Raw genomic sequence first — 17,010 nt, forward strand, 5'->3', positions numbered from 1 at the left:
CCCCGCCCCCGCCCCAGCCCCGCCTCCCGGCGCCCGCGGCCCGGCGGAAGGACGCGAGCGGCCCCGAATCCTGGGAGGTGGATTTGGCACCCCCGGCCCCGCGGCCCCGGCACCCTGTTCCGCCCCTCCGGGCATGGAGTCCGCGGCGCGCACGCAGGCGGCGCGGGACCGCGTCCCCAGGTAGGCGCGCCGGGCCGGGGCGCCCTGGGCCAGCCGGGGTGCGGGTGCGGGTGCGGGTTTGGTGGTGCCGGCGCCTGCGCGCCCCGAGGCTGCGGTCCGCCGCCGCATCCTGCGCCCGGGGAGGGGCCCCGCGCCCCCACGCTGGGGGCGGCTGTCGGCGCAGGGCCCACGTGCACGCGGAACTTCACTCTGGGCCGCCGGCCTCCTCCTCTTTCTGCGCCGTAGGATTGATCCGTACGGGTTTGAAAGGCCTGAAGACTTTGACTATGCAGCTTACGAAGAGTTCTTCTCCGCGTACCTGGTGGTGCTCACCAGAAGAGCCATAAAATGGTCCAAACTTCTAAAGGGAGGGGGCGGTGTCCAGAAGAGCATGACAGGTGAGTTCGGAGCCTGGTCCATCAGGCGCTCAGCAAGTCTCCGACTGACGGGCTCCAGGGGTCAGAGCCTGGCCCTACGGGTAGTTACGAACCCCGACCAGAGTCTCAGGCTGGCGCGTGTCCGGTGCGGGCGCACAGGCGAGGTCCATGCACTGTCGACGTGAGGGGTGCCCTTTCTTCTCTTCGAGTTGGGCCTGCTCGTCCTTAGGGACAGACAGCAGCCATGCTTCTTTCCAGAAGGAGACTGAGTTCCTGCACCTTAAAATGGGCCTGGCCTGGAATCCCCACTTCTGGACCAAGCTCTCCCTGCCCCCACCTCTCGCCAGGTCCTTCCCCAGCCCCAGGCTGTGCCCTCACAGCCTTCAGGTGTGGACCCCAGTGCCAGCTCCACGGGCCTCCCCTCCTGGAACCCCCTCCTGTCTCTCCACAACCCTAGACCCCTTCTCCTCCTGGCCGACTCTCCCCTCCCTCCCGGACTCTCAGGCTGTGTGGATCCTTTTCTTTACTTTGTTTCCCCTACTCGGTGAATTGTCTGGGTCTTTGCTTCCGTGTTAGTGGAATGAATGAATGAAGTTGTCCCCCAGCTGCAGAGGTGCCTGCTGCTCAGTGGTAGTGCACGTGCTAGGGTGCATGAGGTCCTGGGCTCAGTCCCCAATACCTCCTTAAAAAAACAAAATCGACTGGTTTTTTTGTTTGTTTTAGAAAGTTACATACGAGTGCATAATTTATGAGTGTGGTGGGACATGTAATCACATTAAAGATGGGACGTGACACTGAGCTTCCTTCCCAGGCCCCAGGGTCTGGGGGTGACCTCCGGCGACTGTCCTGTGCGTCCCCCATCACACGTGTGTGCCCTCGGGGTGAAGTGTGCTTTGATGCAGGAGAGGGGAAATGGAGCAGGACGCTGGGGGCCTCCTGGGACAGACTCTCCCCTGTACCCTCTGCTGCAGCTCCTCCGAACGACCCAGGTCATAGTATCTCACGCAGATTTCCGGAGTTTTTCAGGTGCTCAAAACCACCACCAAATGGAAGAAAGTTAACTATTTGATGATCATGAGCACATGGCCCCCAGACCTTCTGGATCCTAAGGATTGATCACCGTCAACCCATCCAAAAATTGTGCACAGCTGATCACAGACCCGGGGACGCCCCTCCCTCAGCCTGCCTCTAGAAGTGCTCAGCTGAAACCCTGCGGGCAGTTTGGGGCTTTTGGGGCATGAGCCACCCGTTTCCCTTGCTCAGCCCTGCAGTAAACCTTTCTCTGCTCCAAACCCCTGCATTTTGATTGGTTTGGCCTCACGGTGCGGCAGGCTTGTGAACGCGCCTTCAGTAACAGTTTTGGCGAAGCCAGCACAGGAGTCTCTGCCTGCAGGTCGCCCCAGCCGGGCCAGGCCTCCCCTGGGTCCCAGCAGCTGCAGGGCTCACTTTGCTCCAGGGAACTGGGAGAGACTCTCCCTGATGGCCAGCGGCCCCGGCACGAGGCTGTGTGGATCTAGGAGACGTCTGCGGTCCACACTTGGTGTCCGGGGGTGAGTGGCTCCAGCTCACGCAGGCTGGGAGTCTCCATCCATCTGGGCTCACTCCTCCCAGGGAAGTCAGCTGCTCTGGATCCGTTGTCTTTCGGGAGCTGGGCCGTCTGTTTGGACGCCTCGTCTGGGAGTGGAAGTGGAGGTTTTAGACGACACTGTCTCTGTGTGACCATAGCTTATTTGCTGTTTGTGTTTTTGTGTGTGTGGCTTTGGGGTGAGCCACTCCAGCTTGCGCAGGATGGAAGCTTCTACCCGCTTCACCTGGACTCCTTCCCTGCTGGGCATTGGGTCATTCTGGGCTCACTGGGAGCCAGGCCACACTGGAGGCCTCCGGGGAGTGGAAGTGGGGTTTTTGGGCTGCTCCGCGCCTGGTCTTTTGTTTGTGGGACCGTGTTTGTCGCTCGCGCTTGTGTGTGTGTGTGTGTGTTTGTGTGTGAGAGAGAGAGAGAGCGCGAGTGAGCGAGTGAGCAAGCGAGCGCCAACTGAGGTGTCTTTGGTGAGTGCTGGGGCTCGCGTGTGGTGACACCAGGGTACCCTTCCCTCCTGCGTTGGTCGGGGCTTCCCTTTTCTGGCCTTGGTCTTCCGTTTGGCTTCGTCTTTGGGGCATTGTTTGGGTTCTCGCCTTCTAGGGGCTAGGGAGCCGAGCTCCTGAGAGGCTGTTCTGAATTGTTGTCTGCTTGGTGGTTGACAGCCTCCCCTGTGAGTAATTAAGTACGGACGATCAGAGCTGTTTCATCTCACAGTAACCCTGGGGTGTGTTTTACAGAACTGGGAGATCTTCAGCTCTGCTCCCTTAAATGAAGGAAAATGCTGTTTTATCGTTACTGTGTGTGGACGCAGTGCTCCCTGAGATCTGGAGAACAGTGGCCCGTAATGGTTCTGCTACTGTATCAAAGTGGGCCTTTTGCAGTTTGGTTTTTATCTGGGGGGTGTGTACGTGTGTGTATGCGAGTGTCTTGGTGCCTGAGTCCAAATCCTGTCCTCATCCTGGTTTTGCCAAAAGTGAGGCATGTGGATGTGAGATCTACATTGTCTAGTACTGTTGTTTCATTAAACTGAAGTGGACATCTGGGGACTGGAAAAAAAAATCCCTGGACATAGGCAGGCTGACTGGGTTTTGTAGAAGCAGGTAGAGGGTAAACTGCATGTCTCATCCTGTGCCTTTGAGATGGACAGTCTCCCTGAGCCCACAGGGAAGAAAAGAGGGGTTTCAACTCAGGCCGGAAACACTGAGATCTGTGATACTGCCTATCTTTATACAAAAAACAAAAAACAAAATCCAGCCCACTTGTGGATGAGTTCTATTTAACTGACCTTAAAGTAAGTGCTTACAAGTTAAATAGTTCCAAGTGCAAAGGAAGCGAGACCGAACAGGTTTCAGGTTCATGTGATCAGGGAAATATTCAATATTGAATTGGTGCTTGATGTTAAAGCTAGCTTAAGCTTGTTGCTGTGATCAACACGGAAATGTCTTGTTGTACCTAGGCTTCTGTGGCTGAGTTTGTCAGCAGGAAGAAAAAAATTAACTACCGTGGTATGATGGAAATTCTTGTAAGTAAGTTAAATGCAGATGAGATAAGAGCTCCTGGGTGAGCCCTGTAGGAATAATTACGTTTTAGGAAAGTCTGCTTTGCAATGATCTCTCCCCAGGGCGAGGGTGTAGCTCAGTGGTAGCTCCCGGTACCTCCATAATAAATAAGTAAATAAATCTAATTACCCCCCAAAAGGGAATAAATAAACCCAGTTATCCCCCCTAAAACCCAGAATAATCTCTCCAGATATTTGGTGACTTGAAGTTCTAGAGTTGTGCTAAATTAAGTTAAATGCTGGAAGTTTACTGAACAGCAGAAAGGTAGGTCATCGCCAAGCAAAATACTGACACATTCTCTAGAAATTAAGGTTCTTAAGAACCAGGGATTCTAACGTAAATATGTAACTGAAGCTACTGGAGCTAATGGGGGAAATACTTTAATGTGCAGTGGGAAAGTAGGGTGTATGTTTTAAGTAAAAAAACCAGATGGCGTGAGGGGTGGAATTGCACTTTGTCACGGGGGAAGACGTGCTTTGGTCCTAGAGCTGGTTGTTTCTGGACGGAAAAAAATAAGGGGCAAACTAATGTGGAAACAGAAAGTTCGTGGAAAGGAGCCCTGACAAAGGAGCTCTGTGCGTGGTCAGGCTGAGATTAGATTAAACCTAACTGGGTAAGTAGATTTTGTTACTAAAATTGGGCGGGTGCGGGGCCAGGTCTGATTCCTCTCTCAGACAACAAGTTTACTCGGAATGCTTCTGATAGCAGATTCTGTGAAACTTTTTGGTATTTTTTGACAAACTTCCTATCAAATGCAAATTCAACTTCTTTTGACTTCAGCTAACTTCGGGAAGCTTCAGAGGGCCCCCGAGACACCTCAGAGAACTACGCTAACCGAACGAGGCCTGGCTGGCGTGTCGGGTTGCAGGGGAAGCATTGTCACAGGAGTGATGAGCCTCCTCACGCCGCATGGACGCGTGTTATCAACACAGACGTTCTGGAAATTGTATGTCCTGGTGTTGGGCTGTCAGTCATTCTGGCTGATGTCTTGGACTGTGTCTGTCACAGCAGCTTGATTTAAGCTTCTTTGTCGAGAGCGTTGTAATCAGGTCTCTGCCTCGCCTCGTGGGTCTGCCATTCATACACAGTTAGGCTCACGCTTTGCCGAGCCGCTTCGTCTTCAGGGTGATTCATAAAAAGGATTTTTTGACAAGCGCAGGTTTCTTTTAAGTCATGCTGCTGAGCTGGGTGGGACACTTGAGATGTCTGTTGAGAAGTAATTTCATAGAACGATTGGTAAAAGGGATTGATTGCATAGGATTGAGCGAACTGACGAATGTGGTGGTGGTTCTTTGGTTCTGAGACTTTGCTGGCTTTTAGTCTGCTTTCTAACTGGACTGTTTACCAAACGTCTGGCTCCCTGGCAATAGTGCCCCCAGGGTTTAGGATGGGAAGAGAACCCTCTGACGCAGTTGTCGCCGAGGGTGGCTGACGACTCACGACGTGTAGCAGTGCTTGCTCTGTGTCTGCTGCTACAAGTACGCGTACGGTGCTTGCTAGCAGTTGGGCACGAGTGGTCAGACGGACGGCCCGTAAAGTGCTTCCCCTTAACACACCCCCGAGCCTGTTCACGGTGTCTGATTAGTTCCCCCGACGTGGAGAACTGGAGGCCCAGCGCTGAGGGACGTGATCTGACCCCGGGGCGGGAGCCACCCCCCAGCATCGAGGCACAGATGCTTTGATCATCAGTCCTTTCTACTGAAGGACTTGTGATCAGGAAGCGAGATGATGGGGAAGCCTGCACACGTGGAGGTGTGGGGAGTCGTTCTGGCTCATGGCTGGCGTGACTTGAACTTCACTGACCGAAGTGGCTGTTTTATGGCCTTTGGGACACACATCGCACGTCTGCTTTGGCCTTGAGGGAGTGCATGTGAGTCAAAGAGGAGTGGCCGTGGCTCAGACGTTCAAGGTAAACTAGGTGGTCATTGTGCACGTGATTTTGGACACATTCCTGTGTTGAGAACATGGATTTTCTGAGCTGTGTCAGACTCAGGAGACCACCAGCCATTTTCAAAGCCTTGTCTGCTGGCAGCTGCAACCTTGTGACCTCTTGTAACCGTCACATTTTTAGACAATAAAATTGTTTTGGATCAGATATTTCAGGAAGAAGGAGGCAGGAGCAGTGGCCGGTGCTCCCTGCTGTGTGTGCATTAACCCCACATCAGAAGTTAAAACCCACTCAGATGAAAGCAGGCTGCAAGCTCCCCCCGCCCCCGCCCAGGGCCAGGCTTTCAGGCTCGCTCTCCTGAGCTCCTCAGGGAATGAGATCTTAATCACAGAAGACTGGGATCCTGGGCTTGGAGCTTGGGAGTATTTCCAACTCGGTGGCCAGATTGAGGTTGGACTGCGCCCTGTTTCAGCAGGAAGTAGCCAGAGCGGTCGTCACCCTGTTCCCGGAACGACTTGGGGCTGAGACGGGACTGGAGCATGAAACCGAGTGCCCCTGCCGAGCTGTGATGGACCTGAGAGGGCGGTCGGGCATAAACCGGGGTGGACGCGTTGTCCCAGAGACAGGGATCCAGCCTTTCCTGCCAGGTGTCGCAGGCTGCGCGCGGTGTAGGCAGGGTGTGGCGTCCCGGGGAGAGGAGGTGGCCCGGCGTGGGCAGTGAGAGCGAGGGAGCCCCGTCCTGGAGCCCGGCAGGCACACCTGGGCGAGCCCTCTGAGCCGCCTCCTTGGCTGCGTCTTGCTTGCTTGGCCCTGCTGTGTGTTTCTCTGTTGTGAGAGGACTTTCCTCCGTGCCGCCTGTCTTAACGCCTCCAGGAACGCGATTGTCTGCAAATCGTGGCATCGGGCAAGTCTTCAGATGACAGCTACAGCGTCCCCGGATGTTGCTACTGTGGATACGATGTTTTCTTTCTTTTGGGGCGGATGAACAGCAGCAGCTCAGGACAGCTTGCTGTCAGCCCTTAGCCTGTGAGCCCCCGGCCCCTGCTCCTCCTGCCGTGCGTGTCGTCTCCTCCCCGGTGGCGGGGGGGTTAGCGCCCTCCACGGTCAGATGAAATTGCAGAAATGCATTTTCAAGGGCAAATACTTTAAAAAACTGGGAATTTGCTTAACTTTGTTGCGGCAGACAGCTAGAAGTTAATTCCCTGGGGTCTAGCTTCTCTTTAAGGAAATTCCCGACTGTTTTTGCCACGTACTTCACACTTCTCCGAGTGTCAGTGCTGGTCCCTGGGTTAGCCCCGCCCTGGGCAGGTGCCAGTCTCTCAGGGCAGGAGGCTGTTCTCTTTCTCTTCCAAAGAAGCGCAGTCAGCTCAGATGACAGACAGCGAAGCACCAGAGCCTTCACGTGTGCCGCTGGTGCTGTTACAGCCCGCGGGGGGTGCGGGCCGCAGAGCGGGCCGTGTGGTGTGTGTGTGTGAGAGAGAGAGAGGGGCTGGGGGGTCGGGGGTGACGGGGGTGGGACGGAGGTCTGCTCAGGGTCTGGGCTGGTGACTCGCGGCACAGAGCGTCTTACTCCAGGGTGAGGGGTGTAACTATTTTGCTCTTTCATATATATATTTATTTAATTTGCAGTGAAATTTGCTCTTACTGGCGTATAATTCTGTAAGTTTAGACAAGCATGCGGTCTCGTAATCCCCGCCGCAAGCGAAGCTCAGGACAGTCACCTTCAGGATTGTGCGATCGTGTTTACTGGGCGTCCTGGGGTGGCTGAGCTGCAGGCCGGGGACCCGAGAAGGCCAGGGTGTGGGCGGTGTCCCTCTGCATTTATTTGGGCCGTCTTTGACTTCCCTCTGCAGGTGCCGTGTTCGACGTGCACCGAGGTGTTTCCCCTTTTATTCCTGGTGCTGTTGTAAGTGATGCGACGCTCCATGGCTTTGTCAGGTGTGTGCGTGGAGTTGCTGTCAGCGTTGTCCCTCCCGAGATGGGACCCACCTGGCCCTTCGCTGTTCAGCAGAGGATGATTCATCCATTCAGGGCATTCCTGGTCGCGTGGACCACTGAGGTCTCATGTAAATCGTTCTAAGGTGGAGGGATGGTCAGACTGATTGACTGCTGCCTTTGGTAGACTGAAAAACGAAGCAGAGCTCAGACTTTCCATGTTCCCAAAACAGTACGAGCAGGCCGAGTGCATGGAGGTGTCCTGGCCAAGACGTTGCGCTCCGATGCGCTTGTCAGCTGGCAGAGACAGCTACTCCAGTTTGCCTTTCCTGTCGGTGGGCGGCGTTCAGGTCCTTCCTCTGGGCTCCCTCGCCTTCCCCGCGTCATTCTGCAAGCATCTGGTGTGCGTCCCCGGCCCCCGCCTTCCAGGAGGCGGCAGGTACATGAGGCAGGGCCTCCGGGGCCCTACGTCTCAGGGTGCTCACGGGCAGACGAGCGAAGGACGTGGGTCTCCTTGGATCCGACTTAATCAGGTTTTATTGCTAGTGCTTTTCTTGACTGTAACCTAGGACATCGTTCCCGTGATTTTTTTCTGTTAAATTCAGTTGGTGTATCAGCTGGTGGCTGCCCCGTCTCTGTGTCTGCCCCGTCCGGCCGGGCTGGGGGCAGAGGTCCGGGCTGGGGAAGGCTGCTGCCCGCGCTCAGGGCAGAATTCCATAATGTGCGCACGTATCAGTGCGGGAAGAGATGCATAAAGTTTTGCGTTTTTTTACATCTGATTTACTGATTTTGGTGAAGCGAGAGCCACTTGCCCCGGGGCCTCTCCCTGTGGTCTGTCCGTCTGTCCGTCTGTCGGTCTGAAGCTGCCCCTGTCTCCGCTGCAGTGAAGCGTTATATCCGGAAGGGCATCCCGCTGGAGCACCGGGCCCGCGTCTGGATGGGGGTGAGTGGTGCCCAGGCCCAGATGGACCGGAACCCCGGCTACTACCAGCGTCTTCTCGAGGGAGAAAGGGACGACCGGCTGGAGGAGGCCATCAGGACAGGTGACCAATGCGTGCTGGACGGCGGCAGCTGGGCAGGAGGAGCAGGGTGGGCGGCGGCCGCGGAGGAGTGTGTCTGCGCCCGGGTGAGGGCGTGATGTGGGTGAGGAGACTTGAACGCGGTTGAAGGTGCAGCAGCTGAGCTCACTTTTCTCAAAGGAGAATCAAGACAGGCATTGGTGGGGGCAGCGTTGTAACTGATCCAGCACGTGTTTGGGTGTCTAGCCAGGTGGGAAGGACAATGGTGCTTCTTCGTGAGGGATCCCATCCAGGAAGGCGAGGAGGCCGCCGAGCGGGCAGGCACAGGAGGACGCGGGGGCCTGTGGGCTCAGGCCTGGCGGCACACGCACCACAGCCTCGCCACGGCTCTCTTTACGTCAAACTCTGGGCGTCTCAGGATGCTTGTAATTTTGTCTTTTAACTTATTTTCCCTCCAGTTTCCTCAGTAGTCATGTAGGGTTAGGGTTGCAGTTCAAAATGCCCAAAAAATGTGTGGCCTAAATTGAATAATGAGGTTTTTAGGAAATACATCTGCCTTCCTGATTTTCTCAACAGCTTTTGAGAAGCACAAATTTAAACACAAAACATTTAATTTTTAAAAATTCAATTCCTTTACATTTCTGAGGGATTGGACTAACTGGTGAGAGAGGAGTGTGTCCCCAGTGCAGGGCATGGCGTCTCAGAGCCCCGGGGCTGGAGCCAGTGCGGGAGCGGGGCCCGGTGAGCCTGGCGGCTGCATCCCGGCCACACCACCCGGCCCCAGGTCTCAGCGTGGGGGACCGCCCTGCAGGCCCAGAGATACCGACCAGGCTGGGAAGAGACTGTAGGTCCAAGGGAAGTCCGACCACGTCGGGTACAATGGTATTGCTGTTTGTCTGGAACGTGAGTTTTAAAGGCTCTGTTTAGTGCCAGAGCTTTTGATCGATTTTCTTATTATGGTGAATTGCACATAACATAAAACTTACCATTTTGTCTTTCCAAACTGAACCTCTGTCCCCGCTAAACACCCTCCCCCCACCTTCCCCCGGGCCCTGGCCCCACCATCTACTCTGGTCTCTATGAATTTGACTCCTCTGGGGACCTCGTGCGAGTGGAATCACAAATTATCTGACTTTGAGACTGGCTTCTCTCACTGATCGAAACATCCCCAAGCTTCGCACACGTGGCAGCTGGTGTCAGACTGCGCTTCCTCCTCCAGGCCGCGCGGGGTCTGCTGCCTGCTCGCAGCCCGGCTAGTTCATCCGCCAGCTGTCAGCGGACACTGGGGTTGCGTCCACCTTGCAGTGGTTATGAAGGATGCCACTGCGTGAACACGGGTGGACGCGTTCTCTTCCAGACTCTGTTTTCAATTGGGTGCGCAGATGGGGAGTTGCGGGGCCACGTGGTGCCCTGAGGCTGTCCTTTGAGGGGTCTGCGTCCGTCGTTTTATGGGGCCGGTGGAGCATAGACTGGACATCCCTCCACATCTGCCTCCACGGTGGGGAGAGTGGGAGAGAGATTTCAGAACACGTGAAAAACTTCTGATAATAAAGGTACTATGTAGGAATGAGTACAGTGGTCACTCTAGCCTGAATTAGTGAGAAACTCATTTCCCCCTGACCGATTCCAGTTTTTGGAATGTTTGGAATTTCAGGGAAAAAAACTGAAAAACAAGGTGCTTTGAGGCACTAAAGGGAACTACTCTGCTCAGATCTTGTTTTTTATGGGCAGATGGAGGCCTGAGGCCAGAGTCCATGCAGCTGCGTGGAGACCTCACTGCTATAAAATGAAGTAGAGGCTGAGTTTCGCAGGCACGGGGTGGGGGTGTCGTGGGCACCCCCTCAGAGAGGGGGCATCTCACGATCGAGGGAGCTGGTGCTTCCCTCCGGGTCTGGGTGTGTGTCCGTGGGTCCCAGTGCCGCACCCAGCACCGCAGCGAACACCACTCCTCCGATCCAGGCGGGGTCAGGAGATCCAGGGGACGCGATCGTGTCAGGTGACACATGGCCCCCAGAGGGTCATGTAACGCAGCTCGAAGTCTGGCGTCCGGCCAGTGGGAGGTGTGCGGGGTGGCCGGGCTGGGCGGGGGGCCTGGGGCCAGGACGTGGTGTCTGAAGAGCGGGAAGGGGCCGACCGGGGACCCTCCTGCCGACAGAAGCCGGCAGGGATGAGTTTATTTAGAGCTGAGTTTTCTGCGTTGTCTGTTTATCTCTGAGAGCGAACCTCCCAGTGTTCTGCCACCTCCTGTTTTCAATCTTCAGAATCCATAAAACTTTCCAAAGTTTTATGCAAACCATTTACCTGTCATGCTCGGTCCTGGCACTCAGCCTCCTCCCCAGCCAAGAGGAGGGTGTGGGGAGAGGGAGGAGACGCTGGTGCACGCACAGCCCAGCCTCAGCTCAGAGAAGCCCCGTCTGTCGTTGCTGGTTTGAGAGGAGGGGGTGCTGGGGCCAGCCAGTGTCCCCGGGCCACAGCTGTCGTGGGCCAGGGGTCCAGAGGGTGCGGCCGCTGCCCTCGATGGTGCAGGGGCCGGAACCCCCTGGGTCACTCAGGCATGGCTCGCCCCGGGGCCGGTGTCACAGCGCAGACTGTGTTCCACCCTGAGCAGCCCTGTGCCCTGGGTCTCCCTGCAGACATGAACAGGACCTTCCCAGACAACGTGAAGTTCCGGAAGGGTGCTGACCCCTGCCTGCAGAGGACCCTGTACAATGTGCTGCTGGCTTACGGGCACCACAACCGCGACGTGGGGTACTGCCAGGTGAGCCTGGGTGCCCCCAGCCCAGCGGGCGTCCTCCACCGCTGGCCGTTCCTTCCCTCCGGGCTGGGACTCACCTGTCTCCCAGTGAGAGAAGCAGCAGGACTTCTGCCTTTGGGTCTCCCTGCGTCAGAGCACAGGGAGGGGTGTGGTGGGAGGTGAGCTCGGTCTGCTTACTGGACACAGGTGACCAGGCCTGTCACCTCGGTGCCAACAGTGTGTGTGCACGTCTGTGTCTGTGTCTGCGTGTGTCTGTGAGTGTGCGTCTATATGCACGTGTCAGTTTCGACAAGCTTGTGTGTGTGTGTGCCCATCTGTGTGTGTCAGTCTGTCTGCGTGTGTGCGTGCCAGGCTGCCCTCGGGTCTGTTTCTGGAAGCTGGATCTGCCTGCAGCGGGAGGTGACTGTGGCCCTGCTTCCCACCTGCCGCGAGGGGCTGACCATGAGGTCGCGGAGTCCTTTTTCATTCCTCCCGAAGGCGATCACTCCGGAGCATGGAAGGAACACTTGTTCACAGCCCAGAAGCAAGAGGAGCCGGGGCCCGGGACAGCTGGAGCCGTGCCTGCTGGGGGCCATGCCGTCCGCCCCCTGAGCCCTGGGGGCCGCCAGGCTCCAGGCAGGGCGCTTTCCCACCGTCCGAGGCTCCCTGTGCCCCCCGGAGCGGAGGCTTGGCTAGAGGTTTCCTGAGAGGTCACCTCCCGTCCTGGGGAGGCTCACAAAGTCCAGACAATCAGGAGGCCGGGTTCCAGCAAGCCTTGGACAGACGTCTGTTTGGAGCTGCCCCACGTGGCCGGCGTGTACGGGGCCCTCGGCTCCGGGGTAGGGGGATGGTGGGGAAGGCGGGTGGTTCTGAAAAGACTGGCGGCAAAGGAGCGCAGGGCCGCTGCCTGGACCTGTCTGAGCCATCGGTGGCCTGTGTCGTCTGGAGGCTGTTCCCGTGGGCGGTGCCTGCAGGCCAGACGCAGCTGAGAGGCCTGGTCTTCCTGGAGGGAATTCGGTCACAGTCGGCTTTTGTCACTGTCCCTGACTTACTGTCCTGGGACAAGAACTGGGCCTTCAGGAGTTGGGGAGGCCGGATGGAGACACTGTCCTTAGATTGCTCTAATTACTCTTCCTGTGGGTTTTAAAATAGTTTAAAAAGTTTTAATGTTAGCCTGATGCCAAAGCTGTCCTGGCTTTGGGAAAACATATGGGTGCACACGCATGCACACGCACGCACATGCACATACACGCACATGCAACACACGCACACACACAGTCACACATGCAGATGGACACATGCACACGCACACATGCGCACACGCACACAGTCACATATGCAGATGGACGCACACACACATACACAACACAGTCACGTGTGCACACACGCACACCTACACACATGGGCATGCACACACGCACACACGTGTGCACTTCCTGTGACTGTCGTCTCTCAGTCCCGGGGCAGCAGTCTGAGGTCAGGTGTTGGCCGGCTGGTCCCTCGGGCCCTCCCCCGGCTGCCAGTGTCTCCTGGTGTCCTCGGCGCGTCCCTCCGGACTCCACCTCATCTTCACGTGGCCTCCGCCCCAGGTCTGCTGTCTCTGGATCCAGCTATGTCATGCTGGCTGATAAAAGCTGGATTTTCCCCTATTCCTAGAGAAATACGTATTTGTTTCAGAAGATACAGACACGCAAAAAAGAAGTGGAAGTCATCCGAAACCCAGGCACCTGAGAGCGACACTTGCTCTGTCGTTAAGCCCCCCCACCCCCAGTTTCTTCCCCTGGTCTACGCGCTTCTCCCAGCCCGGAGTCGTGTACTTCGTCTGTTTTGGCTAAGCCCACCCTTTGCTCGTGTGCTCTGTGAACTTCCCAAAACGGTCTCCATCGCAGGAGTGCACGCCGCTCTGGGATCTTGGGAAACATGCCCGTTGGTGCAGGCTCCCCTCTGGTGTGGACGTTCAGGCTGCTGGCAGGTGTTGGGGGAGTTCAGGGAGAGCAGCCGGTGGTGGTGTTTCACTGCACAGTTACTTCGTTGGAGCCCCCGGGCTTAGGGCTCCAGGGCCAGAGGCACCGAGAGGGCCGCGTGCGTCACTAGACGGCAGAGTCTTCACCTCTGAATCTCCACGCGGAGGGGGCTCCAGAATCCTGCAGGGTTTAGGGAAGAGCCAGGGAAATGGAAAGTTAGCAGTGAGCCGCCAAGGTTCTGGTGGGGGTTTAAAACGCGACGTGAGTCTCTTTTCTGCCTTTCCTGCTTTCAGGGGATGAATTTTGTAGCGGGGTACCTGATCCTGATGACAGACAGCGAGGAGGAGTCCTTCTGGCTGCTGGACGCTCTTGTCGGAAGCATTCTGCCAGGTACGTCGGCCCCGCTGGGAGCCTCTCTCTGTCTGCTTTCTGGGGTGCCCGAAACGGTTCAGCCGACCAGTCAAGGCTGAACCTAATGCGGTGGCTTGTCTGAGAGTTGAGGGGTACGTCTTCCTGTGTTAGCGGAAAAGCAGAGAAGCATCAGGGGGGCTCCTGGGCTCAGGGCCGGCGCGGTCCGCCTGCTCTCAGCCTGTGCCCCCCGTGGGGGGACCGCAGGGCTCTTCGCGGCTCCTGGTGAGCAGACCGCGGGTGGGCCGCTGGGCTTCTGTGGACTTTTGTTCCCTGGCTTGCAGGGGGCCGTCAGCGCACGGTAACTGTCAGCAGCACCGTTACTGTTCTCGGGCTGAGAATCGTTCCTCTCATTCATTTCTCCCTTTCTGTTTATTCATGAATATTAATTGTTTTAATCACAAGTTAATTAACAAACAACCAGCCGCCACTTTTTGTGATGCACCGTGCAGACTGTGAGTGGCCGAGTCGGGTCCCTTTGGGATGAGAAGTGGCCGGAGTCGTCTTGAGGGGGACAGGATGTGGGCGGGTGTGACCTCTGCCCCCAGCAGCTGCCACAGTGCTCCTTGATCAGGCAGGGGCAGAGTCCTCGTGACTGCTGGGTGGGGTCCCGGCGGCCCTGGGTCAGTCTTATTTCCTGGGCCTCCTCCTGCCCCACCCGCGCCTCCCCAGTCGCCTCCCCGGGTCGGTTGGGGCAGGCTCAGCCCAGGACCACCCAGGAGAGCTGGCCCCATCTCTGGGAGCCCCGTGTGGCAGAGCGCGGAGAGTGCGAGCTCATGGCACGTTTCAGGCTCCAGCTAACGCGCACCTGCCCTCCCCTCTGATCCCTGGCCCAGCTGTGCCATGTAGACCCAGCCACTGAATCCCTTTCACAGAGGACACGTGAGGCCCGGATCCATGGCCGCGAGGCAGAGCTCTGGTTCAGATCTGGGGCTCGGTGTCCCCGGGAGGAGCAGGCCTGGGTGGTGCCACAGAGAGGGGGTCCGCAGAGGCGGAGGGACCCCAGTGCTCCTTGCCCTTGTAGACATTGGAAGGGCTCTGGAGGGGCCACCTGCCCACGGGAACCGGTGGGGAGACGACCAGCCAATGTGGCTTCAGGGAGGCTGGACTGCTGGGGGAGGAGAGCGGGGCCAGGAGGCTCCCCAGCGGGTGGCGACACAGCTGAGTTACATCAGAGGCTGAGTGGGGGGAACAGCCCTGTCCGTCCTCAATTCCAGGTGCTGTTTGGGGGTTTGGGAGACTTCAGGGAACATCACCCACAAGCCCGCCCCATGGGGTCGGCCCAGCTGCAAGAGACCAAGCCAGGTGGGGCTCTGCGCTCGGAGTGAGGGGCGTGGACGGGCAGATGGCAGGCCCCAGGCGGCCCAGGTTCATTACTCTGGCTCGCTTTTAAGTCAGTGAAACGTCATTTCCGATAGTTATCAGGTTCAGTCAGACCGAACTGCAGTGCAGACAGGTTTTGGTTCAAAAATGGAAGGAAATCTCCAGATGGGAAGTCAGGCCTGAGGGAGGGCGGGGGCGCCGTATCTGCGGGGCGCCCTGGTGGCGGAGGGGCAGCCGTGTGCCCGTCCTCCGAGCTCCGGGCGACCCTGTCGTCTCAGCCCACGGTCAGCTTACATTCAGCTGCTTCCTTCTTAATTGCACCAAAAACGCACAGCTGTGGCCTCGTTCCAGAAGTTCGGAATCACAGCACCGACCGGGGGTGAGCAGTGCCGCTTCTCCGTCCTGCCGTCCGTTGCTCTCCTGCTCGGAGCTGCTCTCTGCCGTGTGTTTCCAGGGCACTCTCTGCGTTTCCGTGCGCGTACGCGTACAAGCACACGAACGACAGAGTGAAAGCAATGACAGAAAACAAAGAACCGATCAGAAAGATGAACTGAGACAAAAGCTGTGTCTTTGGAAAAACTTTAAAAGAAACTGATGAAGAAAAAAACTGGATAGAGTATTTACAAATGGAAAGAGTGCTCTACTCTGAAAACTTGAAGAGATTTTTTACGAATCACAGGAAGAACGTGAGTAAAATGAAGAGACAAAGGGGGTAATTTTGAGGAAGATGCAGCCTGATCCAGCCCGCTGGACGGAGCAGGACGTCCGAGTGGGCACGTGCAGACACGCAGACCCTCGGGAGGTGTGAAGGAGAGGTGATTCCCACGGTTCTTTATAAATCTTGCAGAAAACGGACAAAGGTGAACTCATGACCTCCTTGGGGCGCTGGGATGAGCCCCTGTCCTGCAGGCTGCTAGCAGGCCAACCCCGTGAACACGGGCCCCAGTTACAACGCTGGCACCAGCAGCCACTCTGGGTTCTGTCTGTGACTTAAAGAGAGTTTGTCCAGGAACACAAGGATGGCTCAGTCCTGTGGAAGGATGGAGGGCAAAGCAAAGCCGAAGGCTGGAAAGGAGAACCCTGGAGGTGTGCCGTGGCGCTGTAGCCGCGGACATGGTGAACTGTTGGGTTGTGGGGGGACAAACAGAATCAAGAGGGTAGAAATGAGTCTGCTGGCCTGTCCCCGGCCAGAACCTGGCACCTGAGATATACTGATTACTGGGGAGAAGGCTATTCGAAACGTTCTGTGACAGTTCATCGCCTGCAGAAGAAAATAAAATTAGACCCTCATTTCAGGAGGATTCAAGAATACGAAAAAGCAGAACGCTGAAACTCAGAAAGTAAGATATAGGACAGCTTCATGATACAGGAGCAGGAAAGTTCTTGAACAAAATTCAGAAAGACATGATTGATTAATCACATTAACGTTAAAAACTAAGTTTGAGACAAGACATCATATGCAAAGTGAAAGGACAAGCTGCTGCTTTGGGGAAGGTGTCTGTGATTCATGTGATGCACATGTAAAGAATTCCTAAAAACCTAGGTAGAAATAGGTCAACAGAGAAGTAGGAACATTATGCCCAGCAGGCAGTTTACAAAAGAGGAGACTGGGTGGCCACCCGTGGGGTGACCGTGGGCTCTGGCGAGCAGGGAGGCCAGATCTCAGCACCGACGCCGGAAGGCAGTCCCTCGGGTCCAGTGACACCCCAGTTTCAGAGCAGCTGAAATTGCAGGAAGTTGGTGTTAGAATCGAGGAGGAATCGGAGGCAGGGAGAGAGGAGCGTGTGCAAAGCCACCTCTGCGTGGTCTCCGGCACTGCCTCTTGCGGGGAGCTAGCGTAGCGTCGTGTCTGTCGCCGAGGAGTCGCTCAGACAGGCTCTACCTGAGGGGTTTCACATCTTCCCTCTAATGCCTCTTTTGTCCCGTCCACAGAACACCAGCCAACAGTGTTCAGATGCTGTCATCCGAAAACGGGGTTTGCCTCTTCGGGGGGCTGTCAAGCCAAAAGACACAGCCGGGTCAAAGACGGGGGCAGGGAGGGAAGGAGGTACGATTTGCAGAGTAA

The 17,010-nt window shown here is 56.6% G+C and overlaps 1 protein-coding gene across 4 annotated transcripts in view; it reads left to right on the forward strand.

The window, feature by feature from the left end:
- GRTP1 (growth hormone regulated TBC protein 1) overlaps positions 1 to 17,010 on the forward strand; it is a 24,723-nt gene continuing 7,713 nt past the window's right edge. The window contains exons 1-5 of one of the 4 annotated variants that reach the window (XM_032496577.1): positions 1 to 180; positions 406 to 557; positions 8,382 to 8,540; positions 11,150 to 11,274; positions 13,508 to 13,604. In XM_032496577.1, the coding sequence (XP_032352468.1) occupies positions 134 to 180; positions 406 to 557; positions 8,382 to 8,540; positions 11,150 to 11,274; positions 13,508 to 13,604 (580 nt within the window). In that variant the 5' untranslated portion in view covers positions 1 to 133. Of the gene's footprint in view, positions 181 to 405; positions 558 to 4,494; positions 4,621 to 5,370; positions 6,210 to 8,381; positions 8,541 to 11,149; positions 11,275 to 13,507; positions 13,605 to 17,010 lie in introns of those variants that run through there. The other 3 variants (XM_032496579.1, XM_032496581.1, XM_032496580.1) reach the window with 3 other exon arrangements.

The sequence above is a fragment of the Camelus ferus genome, chromosome 14 (genome assembly GCF_009834535.1).
Source record: "Camelus ferus isolate YT-003-E chromosome 14, BCGSAC_Cfer_1.0, whole genome shotgun sequence".
Taxonomy (NCBI): Eukaryota; Metazoa; Chordata; class Mammalia; order Artiodactyla; family Camelidae; genus Camelus; species Camelus ferus.